Source organism: Laccaria bicolor, genomic scaffold (genome assembly GCF_000143565.1).
Source record: "Laccaria bicolor S238N-H82 LACBIscaffold_11 genomic scaffold, whole genome shotgun sequence".
NCBI classification, from domain to species: Eukaryota; Fungi; Basidiomycota; class Agaricomycetes; order Agaricales; family Hydnangiaceae; genus Laccaria; species Laccaria bicolor.
This window is the reverse complement of record NW_001889882.1, coordinates 1,012,498-1,033,244: the sequence shown is the minus strand read 5'-3', so window position 1 is coordinate 1,033,244 and position 20,747 is coordinate 1,012,498. Positions and strand designations below refer to the sequence as shown.

The 20,747-nt window shown below is 50.6% G+C and overlaps 9 protein-coding genes across 9 annotated transcripts; 5 read left to right on the top strand and 4 right to left on the bottom strand.

Moving 5' to 3' along the window:
- Positions 1–1,020: 1,020 nt before the first annotated feature.
- LACBIDRAFT_297272 (uncharacterized protein) lies at positions 1,021–2,035 on the bottom strand (the record flags this gene model as incomplete). The annotated part of the gene is made up of 2 exons (XM_001880707.1): positions 1,021–1,566; positions 1,628–2,035. 2 exons carry the CDS (start codon positions 2,033–2,035, stop codon positions 1,021–1,023), a joined length of 954 nt encoding a protein of 317 aa, XP_001880742.1.
- Positions 2,036–2,936: 901 nt separating this feature from the next.
- LACBIDRAFT_190537 (uncharacterized protein) lies at positions 2,937–4,892 on the top strand. Its single transcript, XM_001880928.1, has 8 exons — positions 2,937–3,236; positions 3,302–3,412; positions 3,469–3,532; positions 3,593–3,962; positions 4,014–4,333; positions 4,388–4,484; positions 4,542–4,595; positions 4,655–4,892. Exons 1-8 carry the CDS (start codon positions 2,958–2,960, stop codon positions 4,824–4,826), a joined length of 1,467 nt encoding a protein of 488 aa, XP_001880963.1. The 5' UTR covers positions 2,937–2,957; the 3' UTR covers positions 4,827–4,892.
- A 219-nt stretch (positions 4,893–5,111) lies between these two features.
- Positions 5,112–5,831, bottom strand: LACBIDRAFT_327015 (uncharacterized protein; the record flags this gene model as incomplete). Its single annotated transcript, XM_001880706.1, has 3 exons — positions 5,112–5,154; positions 5,237–5,454; positions 5,529–5,831. The coding sequence occupies 3 exons, from the start codon at positions 5,829–5,831 to the stop codon at positions 5,112–5,114; spliced, it is 564 nt and encodes a 187-aa protein (XP_001880741.1).
- Positions 5,832–6,340: 509 nt separating this feature from the next.
- On the bottom strand, positions 6,341–8,227 carry LACBIDRAFT_297268 (uncharacterized protein; the record flags this gene model as incomplete). The annotated part of the gene is made up of 10 exons (XM_001880705.1): positions 6,341–6,407; positions 6,462–6,654; positions 6,713–7,131; positions 7,181–7,407; positions 7,470–7,555; positions 7,608–7,698; positions 7,757–7,771; positions 7,820–7,890; positions 7,950–8,004; positions 8,057–8,227. 10 exons carry the CDS (start codon positions 8,225–8,227, stop codon positions 6,341–6,343), a joined length of 1,395 nt encoding a protein of 464 aa, XP_001880740.1.
- Positions 8,228–10,007: 1,780 nt separating this feature from the next.
- LACBIDRAFT_297266 (6-phosphofructokinase) lies at positions 10,008–13,029 on the top strand (the record flags this gene model as incomplete). Its single annotated transcript, XM_001880927.1, has 12 exons — positions 10,008–10,093; positions 10,153–10,435; positions 10,484–10,673; positions 10,726–10,963; positions 11,017–11,101; positions 11,151–11,339; positions 11,392–11,517; positions 11,571–11,714; positions 11,763–11,785; positions 11,833–12,373; positions 12,426–12,556; positions 12,612–13,029. 12 exons carry the CDS (start codon positions 10,008–10,010, stop codon positions 13,027–13,029), a joined length of 2,454 nt encoding a protein of 817 aa, XP_001880962.1.
- Positions 13,030–14,188: 1,159 nt separating this feature from the next.
- On the top strand, positions 14,189–15,743 carry LACBIDRAFT_190490 (ornithine decarboxylase; the record flags this gene model as incomplete). Its single annotated transcript, XM_001880926.1, has 3 exons — positions 14,189–14,508; positions 14,576–15,313; positions 15,376–15,743. Exons 1-3 carry the CDS (start codon positions 14,376–14,378, stop codon positions 15,741–15,743), a joined length of 1,239 nt encoding a protein of 412 aa, XP_001880961.1. The 5' UTR covers positions 14,189–14,375.
- A 202-nt stretch (positions 15,744–15,945) lies between these two features.
- Positions 15,946–16,290, top strand: LACBIDRAFT_297263 (uncharacterized protein; the record flags this gene model as incomplete). The annotated part of the gene is made up of 1 exon (XM_001880925.1): positions 15,946–16,290. The coding sequence occupies one exon, from the start codon at positions 15,946–15,948 to the stop codon at positions 16,144–16,146; it is 201 nt and encodes a 66-aa protein (XP_001880960.1). The 3' UTR covers positions 16,147–16,290.
- A 494-nt stretch (positions 16,291–16,784) lies between these two features.
- LACBIDRAFT_297262 (uncharacterized protein) lies at positions 16,785–18,222 on the top strand (the record flags this gene model as incomplete). Its single annotated transcript, XM_001880924.1, has 4 exons — positions 16,785–16,842; positions 16,897–16,961; positions 17,018–18,144; positions 18,198–18,222. The coding sequence occupies 4 exons, from the start codon at positions 16,785–16,787 to the stop codon at positions 18,220–18,222; spliced, it is 1,275 nt and encodes a 424-aa protein (XP_001880959.1).
- Positions 18,223–18,622: 400 nt separating this feature from the next.
- LACBIDRAFT_327010 (uncharacterized protein) lies at positions 18,623–20,009 on the bottom strand (the record flags this gene model as incomplete). The annotated part of the gene is made up of 3 exons (XM_001880704.1): positions 18,623–19,818; positions 19,848–19,851; positions 19,908–20,009. The coding sequence occupies 3 exons, from the start codon at positions 20,007–20,009 to the stop codon at positions 18,623–18,625; spliced, it is 1,302 nt and encodes a 433-aa protein (XP_001880739.1).
- Between the last annotated feature and the right edge of the window lie 738 nt (positions 20,010–20,747).

Here is a 20,747-nt window from a genome sequence, read left to right as displayed (position 1 = left end):
ATTGATGATTAGAGGATGGAAGAAGCACCAACAACAGCTTTACCTGTGTCAAGTACATGTCCTCGAGGCGTGACGGCTTGTGCAAGAGTTATCCTGGAGATGCCCGCATGTTGTTTACCCAAGCTCGGGCTGAGGGCTCGATGCTGTCCTTCTCACATTGATCCTCGTACTCAGCGCTAAACCTACCTCAGGGCGAGGCCTGTTGGCAGCCTTCAAGTACCTGTGGCCTGAAGTGAGGAACCTATTCTGTGAGTACAACGTGGCTTCTCCCTTGTTTGAGATACCTCGACGGTGGTCTTCAAACCCAGTATGGTGTGAACGTGGCTTATTGGAAGCTCACGGGGCGCAGAGCGCATACACGTCTCCTCGTACGTGATGGAATATTAAGGTCGTCTTGCAAAATCCCTTTCCAATCGAGCATAGATTTGGAGCGGATTTCGCGGATTTCACATTCTCCGTAAGTACTCCTTCCTCTCCGTTTATATCTTGCCTTATTTTTTCAATCCCAGTAAATGAAAGGATATTTTTTAATTGCCGCGCCCACGATGTCCGAGAAATGGATCTCGACTTCAATATCCTGCAACGCGTCGGGAGCGACAAGACCTGCCATCTGAAACCTGAGGGAATGCTCTCCGAGGCTTCCTGTAGTCGGCCGTATTGTATTATCCACTCCACGCATTCCTCCTCGTAGTGAAATCAGAGGGATATGTCGTTCACGACGCGTGAACGTTTTGTAAAGGTTGAGCCTGGGAATATTTCGAAAGTGCAGTGACCAGGAACTAGTCGCCTACAAATCAGTGACCGTCCTCTGGATGCTGTCCAGTGTAAAGCCGATAGTTTGGAGTCGCTGAGGTGCCTTTGGTGTTGACTGAAGTGACTGGTCTAGTTGTGGTCTTGGGGCAGAGTTCAACAAACATGCGCTGCACAAAAATGCAATGATAGTCCACTCAAGCAGATTCAGGCATTTGCATTACAACGACAAAGAAGACGCACGGAACTAAAAACGTTGAGACCATAAAATCACCCTGTCACCGCATCCACCTTTACTGCGGATGCCTCGCCGAAGATCGTTTCGAAAGTCTTGAAAGTCTGGTGGCCTAATATCGCGAAGACCACATGATCAAATGAGTGTTCAAATCGGGCACCTTCGCCAATTAAAAGCTCTGTCCAGATACTGGCGACGAGTTCAACCCTGTTTCTGAAAACACCAGTTCCAAAGCTTCCAAGAACCAGGTTCCTCACCCCTTGCCTCTCAAAGAGGTAGAGGATCCGCGCCATCCGCTCCTTCATCGCCGCATCCAATTTACTCTCGTCCGCACTCCCAATTTCACGCAAATATTGGCGGACAACACCAGCATTGACGGCGGGACAAGTAATGATGTCCACCTCGATTGGACTTTTCCAATTTCCCAGATCGTCGCGGAAGAAGACGACTCTGGGAGAATAGATCATAGCGTGACTGTAGTAACCTTCCCGAGGGTCCTTGCTGTGGATTCGATAGAACTTTGCCCCTTCGTCATTTATTAAGCTGGGGTACAGCGAAGATGACCGAGCAATTGATTCTTCCTATGTGAACAAAAGTGGATAAATGATGAATGTCATGAATGGTTGGAAAGTGGCTGCGAACCTGAGCTTGAGCTCCCCTAATGAAACCTCCACCAGCGTTCTTGGCTGAGGCAAAATTGAGAACACCAATTCTCTTGTTCTCAGTGGGATCCGAAAGCAAGGACTCGTGAAGATTTCGTGTTCCTTCCAAGGTTGAGCATTCCGCCAGCAATATCTGAGTGACCGCCAGTGTGGTGCTTGGAGTGACAGCAGCCCAATCGCCCAGGTCAGAATTTGGAGGGTAGAAGGTTGTGTGTTCTTTCATGTAATTGGCGCTTTCCTTAAGATCGTAGACTGCCCCATCCTCAGCCTCATATGAACCCGCCTCAACTTTGGCTAGTGTTGATGCTGCAATCTCTCGCAACGTTTCGTTCGACAGCTTGGAAGATGTCGGTATTGACGTCAATGATCGAGATGTAAGATTGGGCATTGCTGAGTGGTTGTCAATACGAAAACAACTCGACCTTAGATGCAAATCACATACCTTGGAATCGTCGCCAGAGTAATCGAAAAGAGTTTGATGGAAACAGCAGATAGAGTGGTATCCGTGTTATATGATATATCTCTGGGCGTTCAGCTATACACCGGATGTGATTCTGTATGACTCCCGTTGAACGAGTTCAAGGCGGTGGTTGATGGAGGAAACATGATCCTTTCCGCGCGATTCGTTTGGTAGTAATGTATCACCAAAGTCCATGTGCATGTCCAAGTCATACCCTCGGCACCAAATTCTCCTTATCCCCCAACACCCCCCTCACCACACCCTTCTGCACCCCAAAAGCTTCACAGGCGCAAGCGGAGGTGACGAAGACATCGGAAGTAGCTGATTCTCAACCTCCTCCAGTTTCGTCCTCGACTAAATGGGGGGCACAGTCAACAAGGGAAGATATAAACAGGAATGAAAAGTGTCATCCCTTCTTCTCTTTATCGAGCTCCTTAACTAGCACCTCTGCCCAACGTTCCTTCCCCTCTCGTTTCCTCACCTCCTCATCATACTTCTCCACCCACTCCTTCTCCACGTCCTCCCGGACGGCACGCAAAGGCTCTCCGAGATTCTCCTCTTACCCAGCGACAACGATCTCGAGTTCCCTGATAGTTAGGATACCGTCAAAGTTGAAGGATGCAGCTCGGTTGCCTGATGTGCCTACTGTTGGCATGTGTGGGGTCGAGCTTGATGGTGTTGGAACCAGGAGTGGGTATCCACGCAGACGTTGATTCTGTGGGTGCAGGTGGGGCGGAATTCGGAAATACCTCGGAGGAATTTCACCGCTATATCTTGTCTATATCTATTCTACTCATAAATATGGAGTCTTCCTCGGCGAAACGGCTATCCTCAACTGCATTCCACCACCATGCACGGATTACTGAGACGATCCGTGCAACACAGCTTCTCTAGATATCGTTGTCTCGCGTCCGTGGCAGCCCCCCCTCGACCCCGACGAGCGCCAAAGGAAGAAGGGTCCATCGCTGCGATCTTTACGTCGCTCACTGGGGAAGAACATAACGTCTTACCGGAGCGGTTCATGAGTTTGAAGAGGGATATCTTCCATGAGGGGTTAGTTGAGAATTGGAGAGACGTGCTTGATGAGCTTGATCCTGCGGTTGAGGAGATTTCAACTCTCGGTTCGGATGTGAGTTTTAGCTGTCTCTTTTTTTTTTGTGAAGCAGGGGAGTTCTGATTGGTTGAGAGTGCTAGATTGTTCCCAGAGTTTCTTATCGCGATATTGAGAAAGGATTGTCTAAAGAGCAAATTTCTAGGATTAGAAGGGTGGGGACGGTTGTAATTACTGATGGTGTACCCAAGGAGGTTCGTTTTGTTACTCGTCCCCTCCTGGTGGTAATTCTGATCAACGAGGGGAGTAGGAAGCGCTTCGCTGGAAGCAAGAAATTAAAGACTACGCAGCGAGAAACGCTGGTCACGTCAAGGGTACGCGTATATCCTCCCCCCCTCTTCCCCCCTCCATCATTTAAACGACATCCTACCCAGGCTTCCCCCCAGAAAACATCCAAATCTTCGAAATCTACAACTCCAAACCCCAAATCCAAGCACGAACTCATCCCTCCATCCTCTCCACCCACCGCTTCCTCCTCTCCCTCTGGCATATATCCAACCCCAACACCCCCATAAGCCTCGACACACCCCTATCCTACTTTGACAGACTCCGGATCCGCCAGCCGGGGGATGCCAAGTTTACGTTGGGGCCTCATGTTGATGGTGGGAGTGTTGAGCGGTGGGAGGACCCAGGGTACCGGGAGGTGTGGAGGAGGATATTGGGGGGTGGGGGTGTGTGGAGGAGTCATGATCCTTTTGATGCGTCGGGGAGGGTTGAGGCCAAGTTGGATTTGTATCATGCATCGTACGTCTTTTCAACCGTCTTATACTATCTTTGATTTATGCTCAATGTTAGCAACGCATGCTCCGTCTTTCGAGCCTGGCAAGGATGGACGTCGCTCTCCAGCACAGGTCCCAACGAAGGGACACTCCGCGTCCTACCCATGCTCTCCCTCTCTACTGCATACACCATCCTTCGTCCCTTCTTCCGTCCCAAGAATTCACATTCCACGTCTCTCAAGTTCGAGGATTGGGAAGTCGACCTTGACGGACCGAGGTTTCCTGGGAGCAGTATTGGGAAGACGCAGGAATTGAATGAGCGGACTCACCCGCATTTGAAGTTGGGGAGGACGATGGTTAGTGTGCCGAGGGTTGAGCCGGGGGATCAGGTTTATTGTGGGTTTTTGTTGTTGTTTTTTTCGGTTCCCCGTTACTGATCTCGTGGAAAAGGGCACTGTGATGTCGTTCATGCTGTGGAGGCGCAACATAGGGGATTGGGCGACTCTTCGGTTTTGTATATTCCTGCTGTGCCGCTGACGATTCACAAGTGAGTCGTTTATTGTCTTTTCCTCAATTTCTGTACCTCACACTTTTTTTATTATAGCGCGAGTTACCTCAGAGATCAGCGACTGAACTTTCTTTCAGGCCATCCACCCCCGTACGAACGTTTCTCATCCCATTCTCGTTTTCGTTCCTAATTCATATTTTTTATTACAGAGATTTCCCTGGCGGCGAAGGGGAGTCTAAATTCATCGGAAGGGGTGCCCTCGCGGATGTCAGCTCTCCTGAAGGTTGTAGGACGTTCGGGTTTGAGGAGTTCACGACCAATGAGGGTGGTTTGAAGGCGGAGTTTGTTGAGAGAGCTAATAGGGCGCTCGCGCTTGAGTAGATAATTCCTTAGGCTCCCTGAGTGTCTCGTCCATTTCTATGCCTTTAAACACCCACTTTCCCCTCGAACTCGAACTGGAGTCTTCGCCGCGGAACCAAGGCCTCACGTCCCGATAAAACACATCTGGGTCACACCCACCTTTCACGCTTGACAATATCTGCGCAAGATCCTTTATCACACCGGCCAGCTCTGTTAGGTATGTGGTTATGCGGCGCGCGGCGATATCGTCCCCGACGAAAGCCTCGTCCATCACCATCCGCATGAGCTCCAGCGCATCTACGCCTCTCAGTTCAATCCTAGCCGATACGAGGTAAAATTCCGCTTCGTCCTTCGTAGACGTAAACAGTGTCTGACATCTCAAGGGCGAAGTATGCGTGGGTATCATCTCATCCGAGTTGTTGGGGACGTACCAGTTGTAGAGGACGTCGTCGGAATAGGTGAGGACGGGCGGGAGCTGTAATTGTGCGGAGACTTGGAGGAGGGGGAGGGTTAAAGGTGCGGGGATACGGATGGGGGTGTGTGGTGGGAGGGAGTGGATGTAGAAATGCATTATCCACCTGAGGACATGGTGTGCTTTGCGTAGGAGGACTTCTGATTTTTTTAGTTGTGTAATCGGTAGAATGGGGAGCTTTACAAAAACAAAAAAAAATCAGTCTTCGCAACCAAGAAAAGAAAACACTTCATTACCTCCCTCACACTCACTCGCCACACCTCCGAATTCACCTTTTCCCCCTCATCCAAATCAAGTCTATCCCCAAGCTGCAGTTTCCTCCCAACAGCATCATCCAACGCCTCCTCCCAAGGCTCCCAATCCACCGGTAAGCGACGTAGCGGTGCTTGCGGGGGCATGAACCCTGTGCGCGTGTCGACGTCAAAGTCGTGTGCTGCGAGGGTGGTGGTGTCGACGACGCCTGGAGGTGGTCCGGTGAGGACGTCTGGACGGGGGAGGGAGAGGAAGTGGGTTGAGCCGATGTTGATGGACATGGACTCTGAGTAGTGTGCCATGGATGGGATTCGTGAGTGAAGGTTGTAAATGGATCATATTATGAATCAGAGATTGTGCAGGTTGATAAGTAACGTTGGAGGTAAAATCTTTTGATCGAAGGTGGTTATGAGGAACATGGGGGTAAGCTGTATCATGCCCTGGGGACGGTGGCAGGCTTGAAGGTTCCAGGAAAGCATTTGTACGTCACTTGTCCACTCTTCATTTCGGTATACAACTCAATGATGACTCTTTTCTTGTGCAGGGACGGTGCCAATCTTTCCTTCGGAGGCAAGGAGCATGTTGTACATGATAATTATGAGATCCTGTGCGTAGATTGCCTTTTGATCATATATTGATTAGGTGGCTAATTAATGTGCGCAGTTGCTGGAGGTAAGCCCAGAAAACTACAGTGGTAGTTGTAATTCATTTGTACACGTAGGCAGGCGACAGGTTTTGCACTGTCCATACGATAGAGGTAATGGAATGAATGAAGCTAGTTTACAAGTGTCCAGTCGGCGGAACCTTGTTATCAAAGTCGCTGCTGGCCCCTTGGTGTTGCACAGGCAGAACACGCCAGATGACCAGGCTTGTTTTCCCTACGGACGGAAGTATCAAATAGCGGTTGAACCGTCTTAGAATTGTTGACTTACAGCGTGCATATGTGACAACTCCATGTTGGTGAAAGATCCTTTGGTATTGATTTACCGCTTCCACCAAGAGTTCGTCCTGCCCCTTTGACGGGAGCCAATCCCAACGATTCTTTCTTGCGCAGGTCGACCTCGGTCTGCACGATTTTACCGATCCCAATTGGTTTCAAGTTTGTTGCTTTGGCCCGTGAAGATTCTACTTGGCGGATAGATGATTAGAGAATAGAAGAAGCACCAACAACAGCTTTCTTTACCTGTGTCAAGTACTCTTGCTCTTGTCGTCTCCTTCTTCAACCCCTTCCCTCCGCCGCTAGTGTAAGTGGATCCAGAGGCAACGGGAAGGTCACAAGGCTTCCTCCCCCCTTCTTCATCAGACGAGATATCAATCACGTCGTCCACCAATACTGTCGGCTTCGAACCCTCAGGCTTGACACCAAAGTCGAACTCCCCCTCAAAATCCTTCCACAACGTGGCAAAATCCAACACCTCCAGATCGTCAACCTGCTTAGCAGCGAGCAACGTATCCCTTCTATCCTTATCCGTCTCGCCGACGATTTCGACTTCATCGTCCGAAGACTCTGACCCGCTGACCGGCTGTGAAGGCGATGCCTCCCCCATTAACGCGCCCAACCTTCGTTCAGCAGCCAACGCTCTTTCCTCCCGACCTCTTTTACTATAAACATGTAAATAGCGATCATTCGTGAAATTGAACAGAAACTCACCTCAGCGCCCTTTTCCCCTTCCCTTTCTTTGTATCGTCCGGACTGCCGCCAGCCAACGATGCTCCCTCACCAGTGAACGCGTACTTGGAAGTAACCCGAGCTCCCGCTTTGCGTTTTCTTTCCGTTTGTCGCCCTGTATGATTTGAGGGTACAACCTCGCGTCGCTTGCCCCGAGTGACGCGTCGTCGGCGGGCGGTGGGCCGTGTTCGGGTTTGTGCGCCTCCACACTGCGTTTATGACAGAGTTAGAAAAGTAGAAGAGGCCAGTATGATAGATAGTAGCGGTTAACCATGTATTCTGGCAAGTCGCCCGCTTCGATGCCTTGTCCAGATATTCTGGCAGAGTCGGCTAAGCGGGTACCTGCAGACCAGTACCCTATTGCGTATTAGCCAAATGGCACGTTTCTTTCAATGGGTGAATTGAGTACCATCTCCGTAATATCCTCTGTCCTGCAACTGTCGCACTTCTATTCGAAGTTGTTTCCAAAGGGCTTGAAATGCAGGTCCGTGGTTCATATGCTGCGCGGGGATGTTTCAATGCCCAATGAACATGAGAATCTGGGGGCGGGGCACCGACCTTGATATGGGCCAACTAGAACATGTCGTTAGTTGGACTGAGTGAATGGCGATAACCACGAACCTCATGACAGAGAGTGCTCATGAGCCATGATGCGGGGTAGAACGAGCCTCCCGGACGTCGCAGGACAAGTTCTGAATAGGAACCATTTGGTCTACTTACGCCACTATGCAAAAGCCGAAGCAACACCCACCGACCGTTTCTCCGTTATTCCAGTTCCTCCCCGCGAATACCTGATTATATTCGTACTGCAGTTTGGTCGAAATCGGCACGCGCAGAGAGTCCTTTACAAACACACACCTCTTCCAGACTATTCACAACAAAGCCATGGGCCTTCATGACAGGGCGTACTTGAGCCGCCAACGCACGCAACAGCTGCCTAGCATCGTCGTTATCATCAGGGAGTGCGGTAATAAAATTGACATTTGGGTTTGGATTGGATTCACGTTCTTTGAGACGGAGATGAACCATAATGTACCAAAATGGAAAATGGAGTGTGATTCTAAGAGGAGGTAGATATAAAAAGTATGCATCGGTATCATACACTCATCGACTTGAACACAACTTTTTCCTGAAGATGAATTTCCTAGGTCCAACCCTCCTGCTCCCCTTGCGCGGGATGAGATCTACCGTGAACTCAAATTTCCGCTGTACGCTCATCTCTCGCAGTCTATCAACACCTGGGTGACCCTCAGGTACCCGTATCTTCCTCAACATCTTGCATCCGCCTGCGCACTCCAGCCGCGCTTCCACCATCTCCGTCAGCAATGAGCCGGCAATCTTATCGAACGAAATTTCGGTTAGCTGGGAACACAACCAACTGGGAAATTCCTCGTGTACTGCATGAGGCGTTAAAAGCTCCATAGTAGCATCCCCAACCTCAAGACCACCCACACAAAGCTCTTTCAACGACGACGTTGTTTTTCTAAGGCAATTGACAAGGGTGTCCTCCACCATTGGCGCGTTGACCCACAGCGTCTCAATCGGGCATCCTGAGCGATCAAGCAAGGCCACAAACGACGCCGAGTCCCAAAGCTGCGGCGTTAACCAATGTGAATGCTTATCTAGCTCGGCGTGGATCCGAACATGTTTTAGCGCCGGAAGGACCAGGTGGTCCAGGATCTCCGTGAGGTCGTAGGAAATGTTCAATGACGTCAATTTGGAAAGCAGCAAAGGGGGGCGTGCGGGGAGGGCATCGTGACAGGGCCGCGTGATCCGTATATGCTCGAGGTTGGCACACTGGTCTAGAACTTCAAGATAATCAAGACTCCCATGCTCCATCGCCAACGACAGGCGTCTAAGCCTGGGGAGGGGAAGCTCAAGGAGGGTATCGGTGTCTGCGAGATCATCCACCCAGGTGACTTCCCTCAGCTGGGGGGCGTTTGAAAGGAGGCAAGTGATTGGGGAGATGTTGGTGTTGCTGACATCTCGTGCGTGAAACTCGAACGTGCTCAAGGTGGGCACGCCGCCCTCGGCCAAGTTGAGGGTGTACATTGGGGGACAATAGAGGTGTCGAAAGTCGAACCTGACCTGCTTCCATCTGGCGGAATGACGACAGATGGCGTCGAGGATTTCCTGCTGGGGCTTCTCACCAAAGTCTATGGCGATGGAGAGAGATAAAGGCCGGTCTGCAGAACGTGAGAGCCAGAGAATGGTGGCTGGGATATCTTCTAATCCTTTATAGTTGATATGGATGGCTGTCCATAGCCCTGGAAGAGATATGGCGACGGATCGCCAGAGGGAACAGACTTGTGTGAGGAGGAGGGGAGCATCTGTTGGGGTAGGAATGGGGTATCGGTCTGTGGGTAAGCAGAAAATGAATATTTCTGCGAGCAGTTCTGCTGGGAGAGCAGAAATAGGAGATGATGACTGCTGGGGCAGATTATCTGTCGGTATGTTTCGCTGGTCGGATTGCGAGACATGGTTGATTCTCCTTGCGAGCTCTGCTGGATCGATGGGAACAGTCCTCCGGCGATAGTGTGCTCTCATATTGACCGGAGTGGGGTGGGGATATCGTTGAATCTCAGAGCGCTCCAGCGTAAAAAGTCTAGCAGTGACTCCAGTGATAAAAGTTGGGGAAGAGAACAGTGCACAACGTGTGTGGCAAAGCAAGTGGCAAAGGCACAACTATGTCGTGTGTAATTTTATTAAGGGTGCTCGGTCTTTTGCTCCGCTTAGACTCGGCCTATATAAATCTGTAACCCAGAGTAGTCCTTCCAGAGTCCCTCTTCGTTATCAACCTACATTCACAATGAAGATCGCTGTCCTCACATCGGGTGGCGACAGCGCAGGCATGAACGCCGTCGTGCGCTCAGTCGTTAAAACTGGTATTCTCAAGTGCATATCCCTCATCATCAGACAATGCAACCAGCCCTTACAAAGTAAAATAATTCCAGAGGATGCGAGATGTTCGTCGTGCGTGAAGGCTACGAAGGTCTCGTTCGCGGAAATGCCGATGGCCTGCGGGTGGACCCCGTCATCATCCACAACCTCGAACAAATCATTCAAAAGCCTTCTCTTATCCAAAATGATCCCGATAAGAACCTACTGCACAATTTACGCTTCGGGGACGGGGATTTGTTGAAAGACGGAACGAGTGAGTGGGTGGGTGGAAGAACTCTCAAAGGAAGGTACATTGTTAGGGTTGGATGGGACGATGTCAGAGGCTGGTTTGCAGAGGTGAGTAGTACGATATCCGTGCATATAAATCGACTCCGACTTTTCTAGGGAGGCACATTGATTGGCACAGCCAGGTCAAAGACTTTCAGGACTCCCGAAGGCCGAACTGCCGCCGCCCACAACCTTATCAAAGAGGGCATACATGCGCTCGTCGTCTGTGGAGGAGATGGCTCCCTCACAGGTGCAGACGTCTTCAGATCCGAGTGGCCTCAGCTCGTCGCCGATCTGCATTCGCAAGGTACGTCATCACTCCACTCGAAGAGAGAACTATTTTTCATAGCCCTGCATAGGCAAGATCACTGACGAACAACGGGCAGCCCACACCCATCTCCGTATCGTGGGACTGGTGGGATCCATCGACAATGATATGTGCATGACAGACACGACCATCGGCGCTCCCACTGCTCTCCAGCGTATCTGCGAAGCCATCGACAACATTAACTCGACCGCATACAGCCACTCCCGTGCTTTCGTCGTCGAAGTGATGGGCAGGGATTGTGGTTGGTTGGCGTTGATGGCGGGCATCGCGTATGCGTTCCCCTTGCTTCGTGTTCTCTCGCGTTTAATCCTTGATTTTTCAGCGGTGGCGCTGACTTTATCTTCATTCCTGAACGCCCTCCCTATAAAATGCCATGGGAGGACGAGATGTGTGCAAAGATCCACCGTGTTCGTACCTGGTTTATCATACCTTCCTTTTGCCTTATCGCATCATCAGCATCGTGAAGTTGGGAAACGGAAGACCATCGTCATCGTAGCTGAGGGGGCGCAGGACTCCGACCTTAACCCTATCCGCGCTGAGTATGTCAAGGAAGTGCTTACAGAGAGGCTTGGGCTAGATACCCGTGTCACCACCCTCGGCCATACCCAACGAGGAGGCAGACCTTGCGCGACTGATCGAATTCTGGTATGTGCTATTACAAGTCTTTGAACTTGGCATTAATATAACGACTTTGTAGCCTACGCTTCAGGGCGTCGAAGCCGTCGAAGCATTGCTCGAGTCTACGCCCGAGACTCCCTCGTATATGATTGGTGTGCACGAGAATAAGATCGCACGGGTGCCGTTGATGGAGGCGGTGGCTCTAGTACGTTATTTGGCCATTCAGAGGGAATCCAGTATTCACCTATTGTGGCACAGACAAAGGCTGTCGGACAGGCTGTCAGGGACAAGGACTTTGACAAGGCTATGGAATTGAGAGGCCCTGAGTTTGGGGAAGCATTGGAAGGATTCATGGCAACGTCGTCCTTGTACGTAGAGTCGGACAAGCTACCTCAAGAACAGGTCAGTGGTTCAATGGCGTTTCTGAAATGATACTGAAAAGAACTGCAGCGGATACGTGTGGGCATCATCCAGTAAGTCGTGCACCAATTGATTTCTGTTTAACCTCACGTTTTGGTAGTATGGGAGCGCCCGCTGGCGGTATGAATGCAGCGACCCGTGCTGCGGTGCGATACTGCCTCCGACAAGGACATACACCACTGGCTGTACACAATGGGTTCCGTGGATTGTTGGACGACAACGTTGACGAGCTGTCATGGCTCGGCGTTGATGCGTGGATGGCGCGAGGAGGATCTGAACTCGGTACCAATCGCGCATTACCCTCCATTGATATTGGGGGGATGGCATCAAAGTTCCAGGAGTTCAATTTCCAAGCTGTTTTGATCATTGGAGGGTTTGAGGCATTCAATGCTTTGTTGCTGCTCGAGGAAGGAAGGAAGCATTATCCTGCATTCCACATTCCGATGGTTCACCTTCCGGCGACGATTAGCAACAACGTTCCGATGACGGAGTATAGTCTGGGAAGCGATACAAGTTTGAATGCACTAGTGGATGCATGCGATGCGATTAAGCAGAGTGCAAGTGCGAGCCGTGACCGAGTGTTCGTTGTTGAGACGCAAGGCGGCAAGTGTGGGTATCTTGCAGCTATGGGGGCATTGGCGGTAGGCACGGTCGTTTTCTTGTGTTTTAGTCCTAATCATTCCCCCTACCCAGGTTGGTGCAAATATAGTGTATACACCCGAAGACGGGATCAATCTAGACATGCTGAGGAGGGACGTGCGATTCTTAAAGACGAGGTATACCTTGGATCCTCCAGGCCGGAGTGAAGGACGACTGGTAATCAGGTACGGTTATATCCTCTTTTTGCAATTAGATCGATCACGGTACACGTTTTTGCAGGAGCGAAGCGTCATCAAGTGTATACACGACGACATTTATTACAAAAATGTTGCAGGAGGAGGGAGGAGCATTGTTCGATGCGCGATCTGCTTCGCTTGGGCATACACTGCAAGGTGGCATCCCATCGCCAATGGACCGAGCGCGGGGAGTACGGCTTTCGCTCAAGTGCATGGCGTTCCTGGAGCAACATCACGCCGTCTTGCAAAAGCAGCCGGCACACAAGTCACGACATGCAAGTGGGTCGTCTGCGGCGGTTATTACGATCCAAGGGAGCTCTGTGACGATGGTTCCTGTGCGGGAGATGGTTGAGCATGCAGATATGGGTAACCGACGAGGTAAAGTAGCGTGGTGGAGAGGTGTCAAGGAACTTGAGGAAGAGCTCGTTGGGCGAAGTCACTTCATTGGCTTGCGGGTGTAAATAAAAGTAAACATAAGTGTAAATATAGAACGGCGTGTCTTGATGGACGCGTTTATCACGTGGAGAATATTCCACTTGATTTCATCGTTGGCAACGGTTACGACGTCCACGCTGCTCGAAATTTTCGTCTTGGGTCGTAAGGAACGTAGAAGGGTCTACTCCAGGTTGCTGCTGCCGTTGCTTGCGCACATTCCAACGTACTCTGGTGGCTGGCCACGAAGAAAGAGGAAAAGTATGCTAGAAATCTGGCGGCCAGACATTAAAATTTCCCAATCTTCCAACCGTTGGTGAACCACAACTTTTGGCAGTCTTAATACGTATTATGAATATTATGTCGACATCTTTCACTTGTCGTCAATGAATTTCATAGCCTGAAAGTCTCTTACGGTAATTTGACAGTAATGAGCAAACAGCTGGCTCACGGAAAATTAAACGAGGGAAAATGTCGGAGGAAGGAATGAACCATACTCTCTCTTGCGAGCTGCGAGCATCCAAATGGCAATTAATTGTGAGTTGCTCTCAAGTTGCTCAAGCCTCGCTTCCCTTACTAATACTGATGTAAAATAGGGGTAGAATTTCAAATCGAGAGGCCTTTCTTCCGCTCTTCATTTACAAAGTAGCGCTTCGATACATAGCCTCAAAACTACATTAATCTTTGAGCTTCATGTCGCAAATGATATAATTTGCGACTCGGAGATTTGGTTCGACATATGTTTGTATCTGTTTACCTTTGACACCAACACGTAACTGGAGCACGTGTTGGCTATCTTTTGTGTTGCCTGTCAACAATTTTTTCACTGCCTCGTTTGTTCCCTTTGCCTCCGACCAACGTCGCTATCGCCCTTCAAGCTCTTTCCTCGCTGCACAGGGAGCGAGGAACCCGCATCGACTGAGGACACCCTAAATCTTGCCGCTCCTCTCCCGCCCGGCTCGCCATCGACCGTGGCGGTTAGGTTCGGTAATTTAGGTGAACCCATCTATTCTACCGCAAAAATCTAGCACCACTGGAAGGCTCTACTCGCCCAACCACATCCGTACGCTTGATAGATCTGATCAAAACATCTATCGGAAAAGCAATGTCTCGTTTGGAAACCCTCCCTGCCGTCAATGCAATCGATTTTTCGCTCAGTTCCTCTTCGGGAAATCCGTATACTTTATGTCATGACAAAAAACTTACTTGGACCAATAACGCGTTGGTAGATGAGATTATTTCCTCCTCTCCGTCCGTGTGCGCGCGCGCCAATTCCTTCTCTAACGATGCCCATGGTTTTGGAAGCGACGCCATATTCCCCAACCTACCCCCTCTCCATCAAGGTCATCCCGAGGTTCACCTACGCAATGGAATCATGAATGCATCTCGCTTATCAGCGGCCCATGAACCCGACGCCGAAAAAGCCTTTTTCGTCGCGGACCTGAGCCTCGTCTACTATCAGCATCAACGCTGGAAGGCATGCTTACCAGAGATCCAACCTTTCTATGGTTTGTTCTATCTAACATGCCGTCTATCAACCCCAAGTTCATGTCTTGTCCTTTCCCTTCTCTCCAGCTGTCAAGTGCAATCCTGATCCCTATATCATCCGCCTTCTAGCGGCGTTGGGGACCGGCTTCGACTGTGCTTCTAATGGAGAAATCTCCCAAGTGCTGAATGTTGGGGGGATAGACCCATCCCGCATCATCTTTGCCAACCCATGCAAGGCGGTCTCCTTCGTTCGCAATGCAGCTAAAATGCGGGTCGACATGATGACGTTCGACAACTCCGACGAACTCTACAAGATTGCCCGCGCCCATCCCCGCGCAAAGGTCATCGTTCGCATTTTGACCGACGACTCCAAAAGCCTCTGCGCTTTCGGGATCAAGTTTGGGGCCCCACTCGTTACTGTCCCTGGCCTGCTGGCCAAAGCCAAGGAGTTAAACCTTGATGTCATTGGAGTTAGTTTCCACGTTGGCAGCGGGTGCTACGACCCCTCGGTGTACACTGACGCAATAATGCGTGCACGCGCCGTCTTCGACATGGGGAAGGACGCCGGGTACACCTTCAGCTTGCTGGACGTTGGTGGTGGCTTCGAAGATACTCTCTTCGAGCAAGCAGCCCACTATCTGAACAAAGCGATCGAACAATACTTCCCTGATCGACGTAACATAAAGATTATTGCGGAGCCAGGCCGCTTTTATGTTTCCAAGGCTTTCAGATTGGCTGCCAATATTATTGCACGGAGGGCCCCTATTGCAGGGCCTCCTGCCCAGGGACCATCAGAGTCAGCCTCCGACCAGCCAGCGGTTATGTGTACGTCTCTTTTTCTAGTTTTATTGCTTGTGTCTGCTCTAACCATTTCCTTATCTTCCTAGACTACATCAACGATGGAGTATACGGCGCTTTCAACTGTATTCTATTCGACCACCAGGTCATCCACCCACATGTTCTGTCCATGAATGGCTCCTTCCACATTGCAGACTCGGAGCCCAGCCACCTGAGCAGCGTGTGGGGCCCTACCTGTGACTCCATTGACTGTGTTAGCCCAAAGACCACGCTCCCTGTGGCGCTCCAGGTGGGCGACTGGCTCGGGTTTGACAATATGGGCGCGTACACCGTCTGCGCAGCGAGCCAGTTTAATGGGTTTGAGCTCAGCAATGTGATCTATACTACGGGAGGGGTTGGAGCCGTCGAAGTCAGGAATGTGCTTGCTTCATTTGCCGCAGCTGGTCATGGGCTTTGATTTGATCGCGACGGGGGAAATATTTGTTTTCATTCATTCATTCCTTTTGAATACTGGTGCTACGACATTAACGCTTTAAAATTGTTATCATTAGACGAATGAGCTACTGTACACACAGCTGGTTCAAATATTAACTGGACCTGGCATTATCTTGCAATATCTGGCATTCTGAGTTGACATAAAACGTGGTGACCAGTTCACAATGCCCACGACTGTCTGTACAGTCTGGGGGATGAAATTACATGGTCGTGGAAACCATAGCCCGGCTTTGCCATATGTGGAATCTCTTTCAGCTCTCCAAATCATGGTCCTTCTGCGAGGCATATACCATGCCAAGATACCAAGGCAGATAAAAACCAGAAAACCCCCGGTCAACGACCCACAGCACATGCTGATCGTTTAGCAGCAAGTTGCGCATGTCCCGCTCGTAGTGCGTAAAAACCAACTAGGCAAATGTGGACGTATCAAGGGGTTCGCAGTTTGAAGGGAAGGTGCCCAACCTCGAGAGGCCCGGTCTTCAGCACGTTTATGTTCTTTTGGAAGTAAGTCTCGAGGGTGGAGATTGTTGGGAATAGACCTTTCGTATGATAGCCGAATTGAAGGCCGTTGCAAAATAAGGGCATCGGACCCAGTAGACCAGGAGTTTTGTTACTCGAAGGGTAATGAATGCGTCGAAGCTAAAGACGCATTGTTAGAATGACTTTGAGCTTCTCAAAGAAAGACAGCAAGGGCCAGGCGACCCGGAGCTGTTGGCTGTCAGACCGTTTCCTTCTGAGTGATGATGTTGTATGGTGCGTCTCTTGGGTGGGACAGCAACTCTGGTTTGTTTCCAGACGACCTCCATGGCGAGTGCTTCAGAGGTGGTGGAGTCCTAGTCGTGGCCGCATTTCACGACTGTGTCTTCTGAAATCTGGACAAGCCTGTCGACAGCGCAACAACGAGTGTAAACATTGACAACGTGTTCCACGCGTGTGAAAGTCGCGTCTGTTTGTTGATCAAGTCCGTTTCATATCTTTCTCCTTCAGAGTCCCTCAGCTCAATATGATCATGACAAGACCTCCGCTACCCTTCAGCCACGCAAACCCTCATGTCCGCCAGAGTACGTCCACTTCCAGTGCTTGATATTTAGACACCACCTCACTGTTGAACACAGTCAAACCAGATCAGCTGCCACCAGTAAAGTACCAGATTCTCAACTGTCAAGGGAAGGATATCTTGGTATGTCATATATCAACATCATAATATCCTTCACTTTTCTTATATCTCACATCCAGGTCGGTAGGATGAAGATCGAGACTCCAACGGTGACCCTACTCAACTCTGCGATCTCTCCCGCCGCCGCTCATCGTTCTGCCTCCCAGGAGTCCGGTCATGCCTTCATACTCCGCCGTTTCGATACCGGCGCCATCAGCCTCACCACCATGTTCCGTGCAGCCTTCCCCAACGCCCCAGAGCACGACGAAAAAGCAGAAGTTCAGTGGGTGAAGGACAACTATGATCTCTCCGGGAACAACGGCTCCTCTAAAGATAACCACATCACCCGCCTTGCGGGTGTTTGGGTCAGTCCAAGCGTGGCTCTTGAGCTTAGCCATGCGTACAAGATAGATGATATCATCTCCTCCGTTGTCGAGGCTGCCCCCGATCCCAAAGGCAACTATCGCCGTTCAGGTAAGGCCGCTGCTGCTGCTGCTGCCGCCGCCTCCACGGTCAGCGCAGCTCCTTCGCCCCCATCAAATGCAGGATCCGCACTCCCTCCCTTACCCATGCAATCAGCTACAAAGTCTCTACCGACTCCTTCACCAAGTAGTCCCGGGCCAAATCTCCTCAAACGCCGGAAGGATTCATCGCCCGCCCCCACGCCTCCCGTAACATCTCCAGAGGCCTCAAAGCCCCTCCCCCGACGATCTGCCCGCACGAAGAGCCCTGCTCCGAGATCCGCTGCCCAGATGGCCCCTCTGACCTCCTTGCTCAACCAGACGCCCAAAGCCGGCAGATCATCTCCGAAGAAGCAGGATGAGTTGGTCGTCACTCCTGGAGGATCCGAAGAGACGGTGGTGGAAGATGTGGCAGGGTCAGATCTCCACGAAGAAGATGTTTTGGAGCAGCAAAAGCTGATTGCTGATCTGAAGGCTCAGAGGGATGCCAAGAAGCTGGCTGAACAGCAGCAGCAAGAAGAGGATGAGAGCATGGAATCGGGAGACTCGGACGAGGTAGATGGGCCATCAAAGTTAAAGAGGGCCAGGGAAGAAGACGAGCCAGCGTTCAAGTTTGAGTTCAAGGAACCAGAGGTTGTTGAGAGGCCGGTTGCGACGAACAGCAGAGTCAGGAGGTTCACTCTCGAACCCAGAACCAAGTCGTTTGCGTGGGGGCTTGCAGCTTTTGCTGTTGGTATGGGAGCTGTGTAAGTATACTGTCTCTCTTCCTCTTAACCACTTGTTGACCGTCTATCTCCAGGTCGTTCTTGCCCAACTTTTTCTAAATGACGAAATCCAATCATGCCCTTTTTACTTATCTTATTGACTCGCTCTCGCTATCGTCGGCTCTCACGTCTCCTCTCTCTCTCTCTCTCTCTCTCTCTCACCTATCTATCACGCTGAAACTGTGTCAAGTAGTCGTAATCTTCTCTGTCGCCGCTTACACTCTGTACTACCACACAACACCAGCAGTAGAAACCCCAGCGATACATCCATCACGTCATGACCCTCTGTCTGTACACCTCGTACACCCGTTGTGCTTTTTTGATAATTATCTTCCTTTTTTCAACCCTTTGTTGCATTTTTTACATTATTGCCCAGTGTTCTCTTTCTTCGTCCCCAAGTACAATATATTCATTCTATGGAAGAGTTTACTTTTCACCTCGTTTGGTTCAAGACATTATTTTACTTTGCTGGCCGGCACATCACCACACCCCGCTCGTCATAAAGTCCAGACACGTACAAAACGCCAGACTTGGGATCCTTCAACGCCGTCGAGGACGTCATCAACCCTTCCTCCGACCCATCACTTTGGAACAACGTCGTCATTGACCATCCCGAGATTTTAGAACTCGCAGACACCGGCGCATCCAGATCGAACTCGCCCTTGCCTGTTGGCTTGTCCGTAGTGTTACCGTTGGGATGGATGGAAACTACCCAGCTAGCTGACGCCGCCCCCGTCTTGTTCGCGGCGACGGCGGTGATGGAGGGGAAGTGGGGGTGACCTGTGACGATCAGTTCGTCGTCGGTGCCACCATGCGTCCACCGAACGTTGTCAGGGCAGAATGGGACGGGAATGGTGTGTGTACGTTTGGTGAGTACGTTGGTGGCTGGATCGCGTTCGTAGAAGAGGACTTTGTTTTGGGACGTTAGAGCCAGAGCTACTTGCGTTCCAGAGGGAGAGAGGGAGATGCCGTTTGGGAAAGGTAGGAAGAGCGCTGCGAAGGTGTGTTTGATGATGATGGCGTCGTCGTTGGATGAGGAGGGTGGGGAGAGGTTGATATGGGAGACGAAGCTTAGAGGAAGGGCCAGTATTGATTCGATGATAGGCAGAAAATGCCCAAGGATGAAGAGGCGGCGTGTAAAGAGGTGGTCGTTGCTGACGTAGAACGAGTCTGGCGACGTCAGAGTTAGCGAATTCGGGGAGATGAAATATGGAGAGGTCAAAGTGCGAATGTGGGTTGCGGTTGTTGGGTCGGCGGGATTGAGCAGGAATTGCTCAATCACCGTTCGTTCGCGTGAATGGTTGATGACGTAGAGGTTGGAGGAGTTGCCTCCGTACGAAGGATAAATCTCGAGTCCGAGCGGGTGAAAGTCGTGACCCTCAGGATAGTTCTTCAACGTGATTCTCTGAGCTTTGGTGGGGGTGGAAGAAGAACCCCGTTCGGGTGGGACGTGAACCCACAGCGCACCATGTGGTTTGGGATCGTGGAGGGGACCCATGACGGTGTTCCATGATTTTCGTCCAGGATCGCAGCTGGCGAGAAGAAGACGTTTCTCCGCTTTTCCTGTGTTATCAAGGATTTCCCAGAACGCAATGTCTTCGCAGTACTTGAGGCTTTCCTCGGGTGTATCGGTCGGGTTGCCAATGGGAAGGCAATCTGTGGCGTAGTTACTTTTCGCAACATACCCGACTGGGAAAGTGGATTTGAAGAGGATGGAGTTTTTTATGACGTCCCCGCTGCGGTACCATATAACGCTCTGCAAAACCCATCAAAATTGTTGCACATATGGGAGGATTACAACTTGCCAGAATGAGAGCTACCAACGCAACCGTTCGCTGCAGAGTCATCTTCCTGGGAGTTACTTAGGGATAACAACTCGTGAACACCCTCCAAATTCCCTATGTTCTTTCTTTAATTCTAATTCGCTTCCGTGCTTTTCGTGGCTCTGCGCAGCCTCAGAGCGTCGGTTTCGTAAGGGTCAAATAGGCGCCTAAAGAAGCTTCATATCCATCAGCTGAGGTTGATACACGTTGATGATCACGAGCGAACCTTGAGCCGCTCAAGGTTGAGCGAACCTGCCTTCACATCTGCAGCTGGTCAGTATTTACCAGGTTACCAGGTCATTCTTCGGTGCGCGGTCCCAGTAAAGCCGTATGTGATCATGACTTGCTCCGAGAACGAAGCATACCCTGTTGAGAGCTATTCTCTTTCAAGCTAGCGCGTTATTCAGGTCTATTGATAACCTGCCCCGTGTTTATCTCCTGGTGGCACTAGAAGACGAGAAGACAAGAAGACGCAGCGCCGCGCTGAAAGTGACTGAATTTTGCGGTGAAAATGTATTGACATAGTGATTTCGATCATATCATGATGTCTATACAACTCTAAATGTTATGCACGGACATATACTCCAACAACTTCTTTCCCTTCCTCACACACTCCAAAAATGGCCGGAGCTCTCTTTATCATCAGTTCGCATTGATCCCTTTCCCCTCCCCGCCTTTTCGCTAGCGATCTGTGTAAAAATGACTACACCAGTTGTTCAGGATATGAACAGTACTTTCGGTTCGCCAAGTTACTTGTGCTGA

Bases quoted from the DNA above. Each gene is read 5' to 3' on its own strand.
- LACBIDRAFT_190537 (XM_001880928.1), top strand. From the start codon at position 2,958: ATGCACGGATTACTGAGACGATCCGTGCAACACAGCTTCTCTAGATAT. The intron at 4,334-4,387 runs GTGGGTTTTTGT...CTCGTGGAAAAG, and splicing joins GCCGGGGGATCAGGTTTATT to GGCACTGTGATGTCGTTCAT. The intron at 4,596-4,654 runs GTACGAACGTTT...TTTTTATTACAG, and splicing joins CTTTCAGGCCATCCACCCCC to AGATTTCCCTGGCGGCGAAG.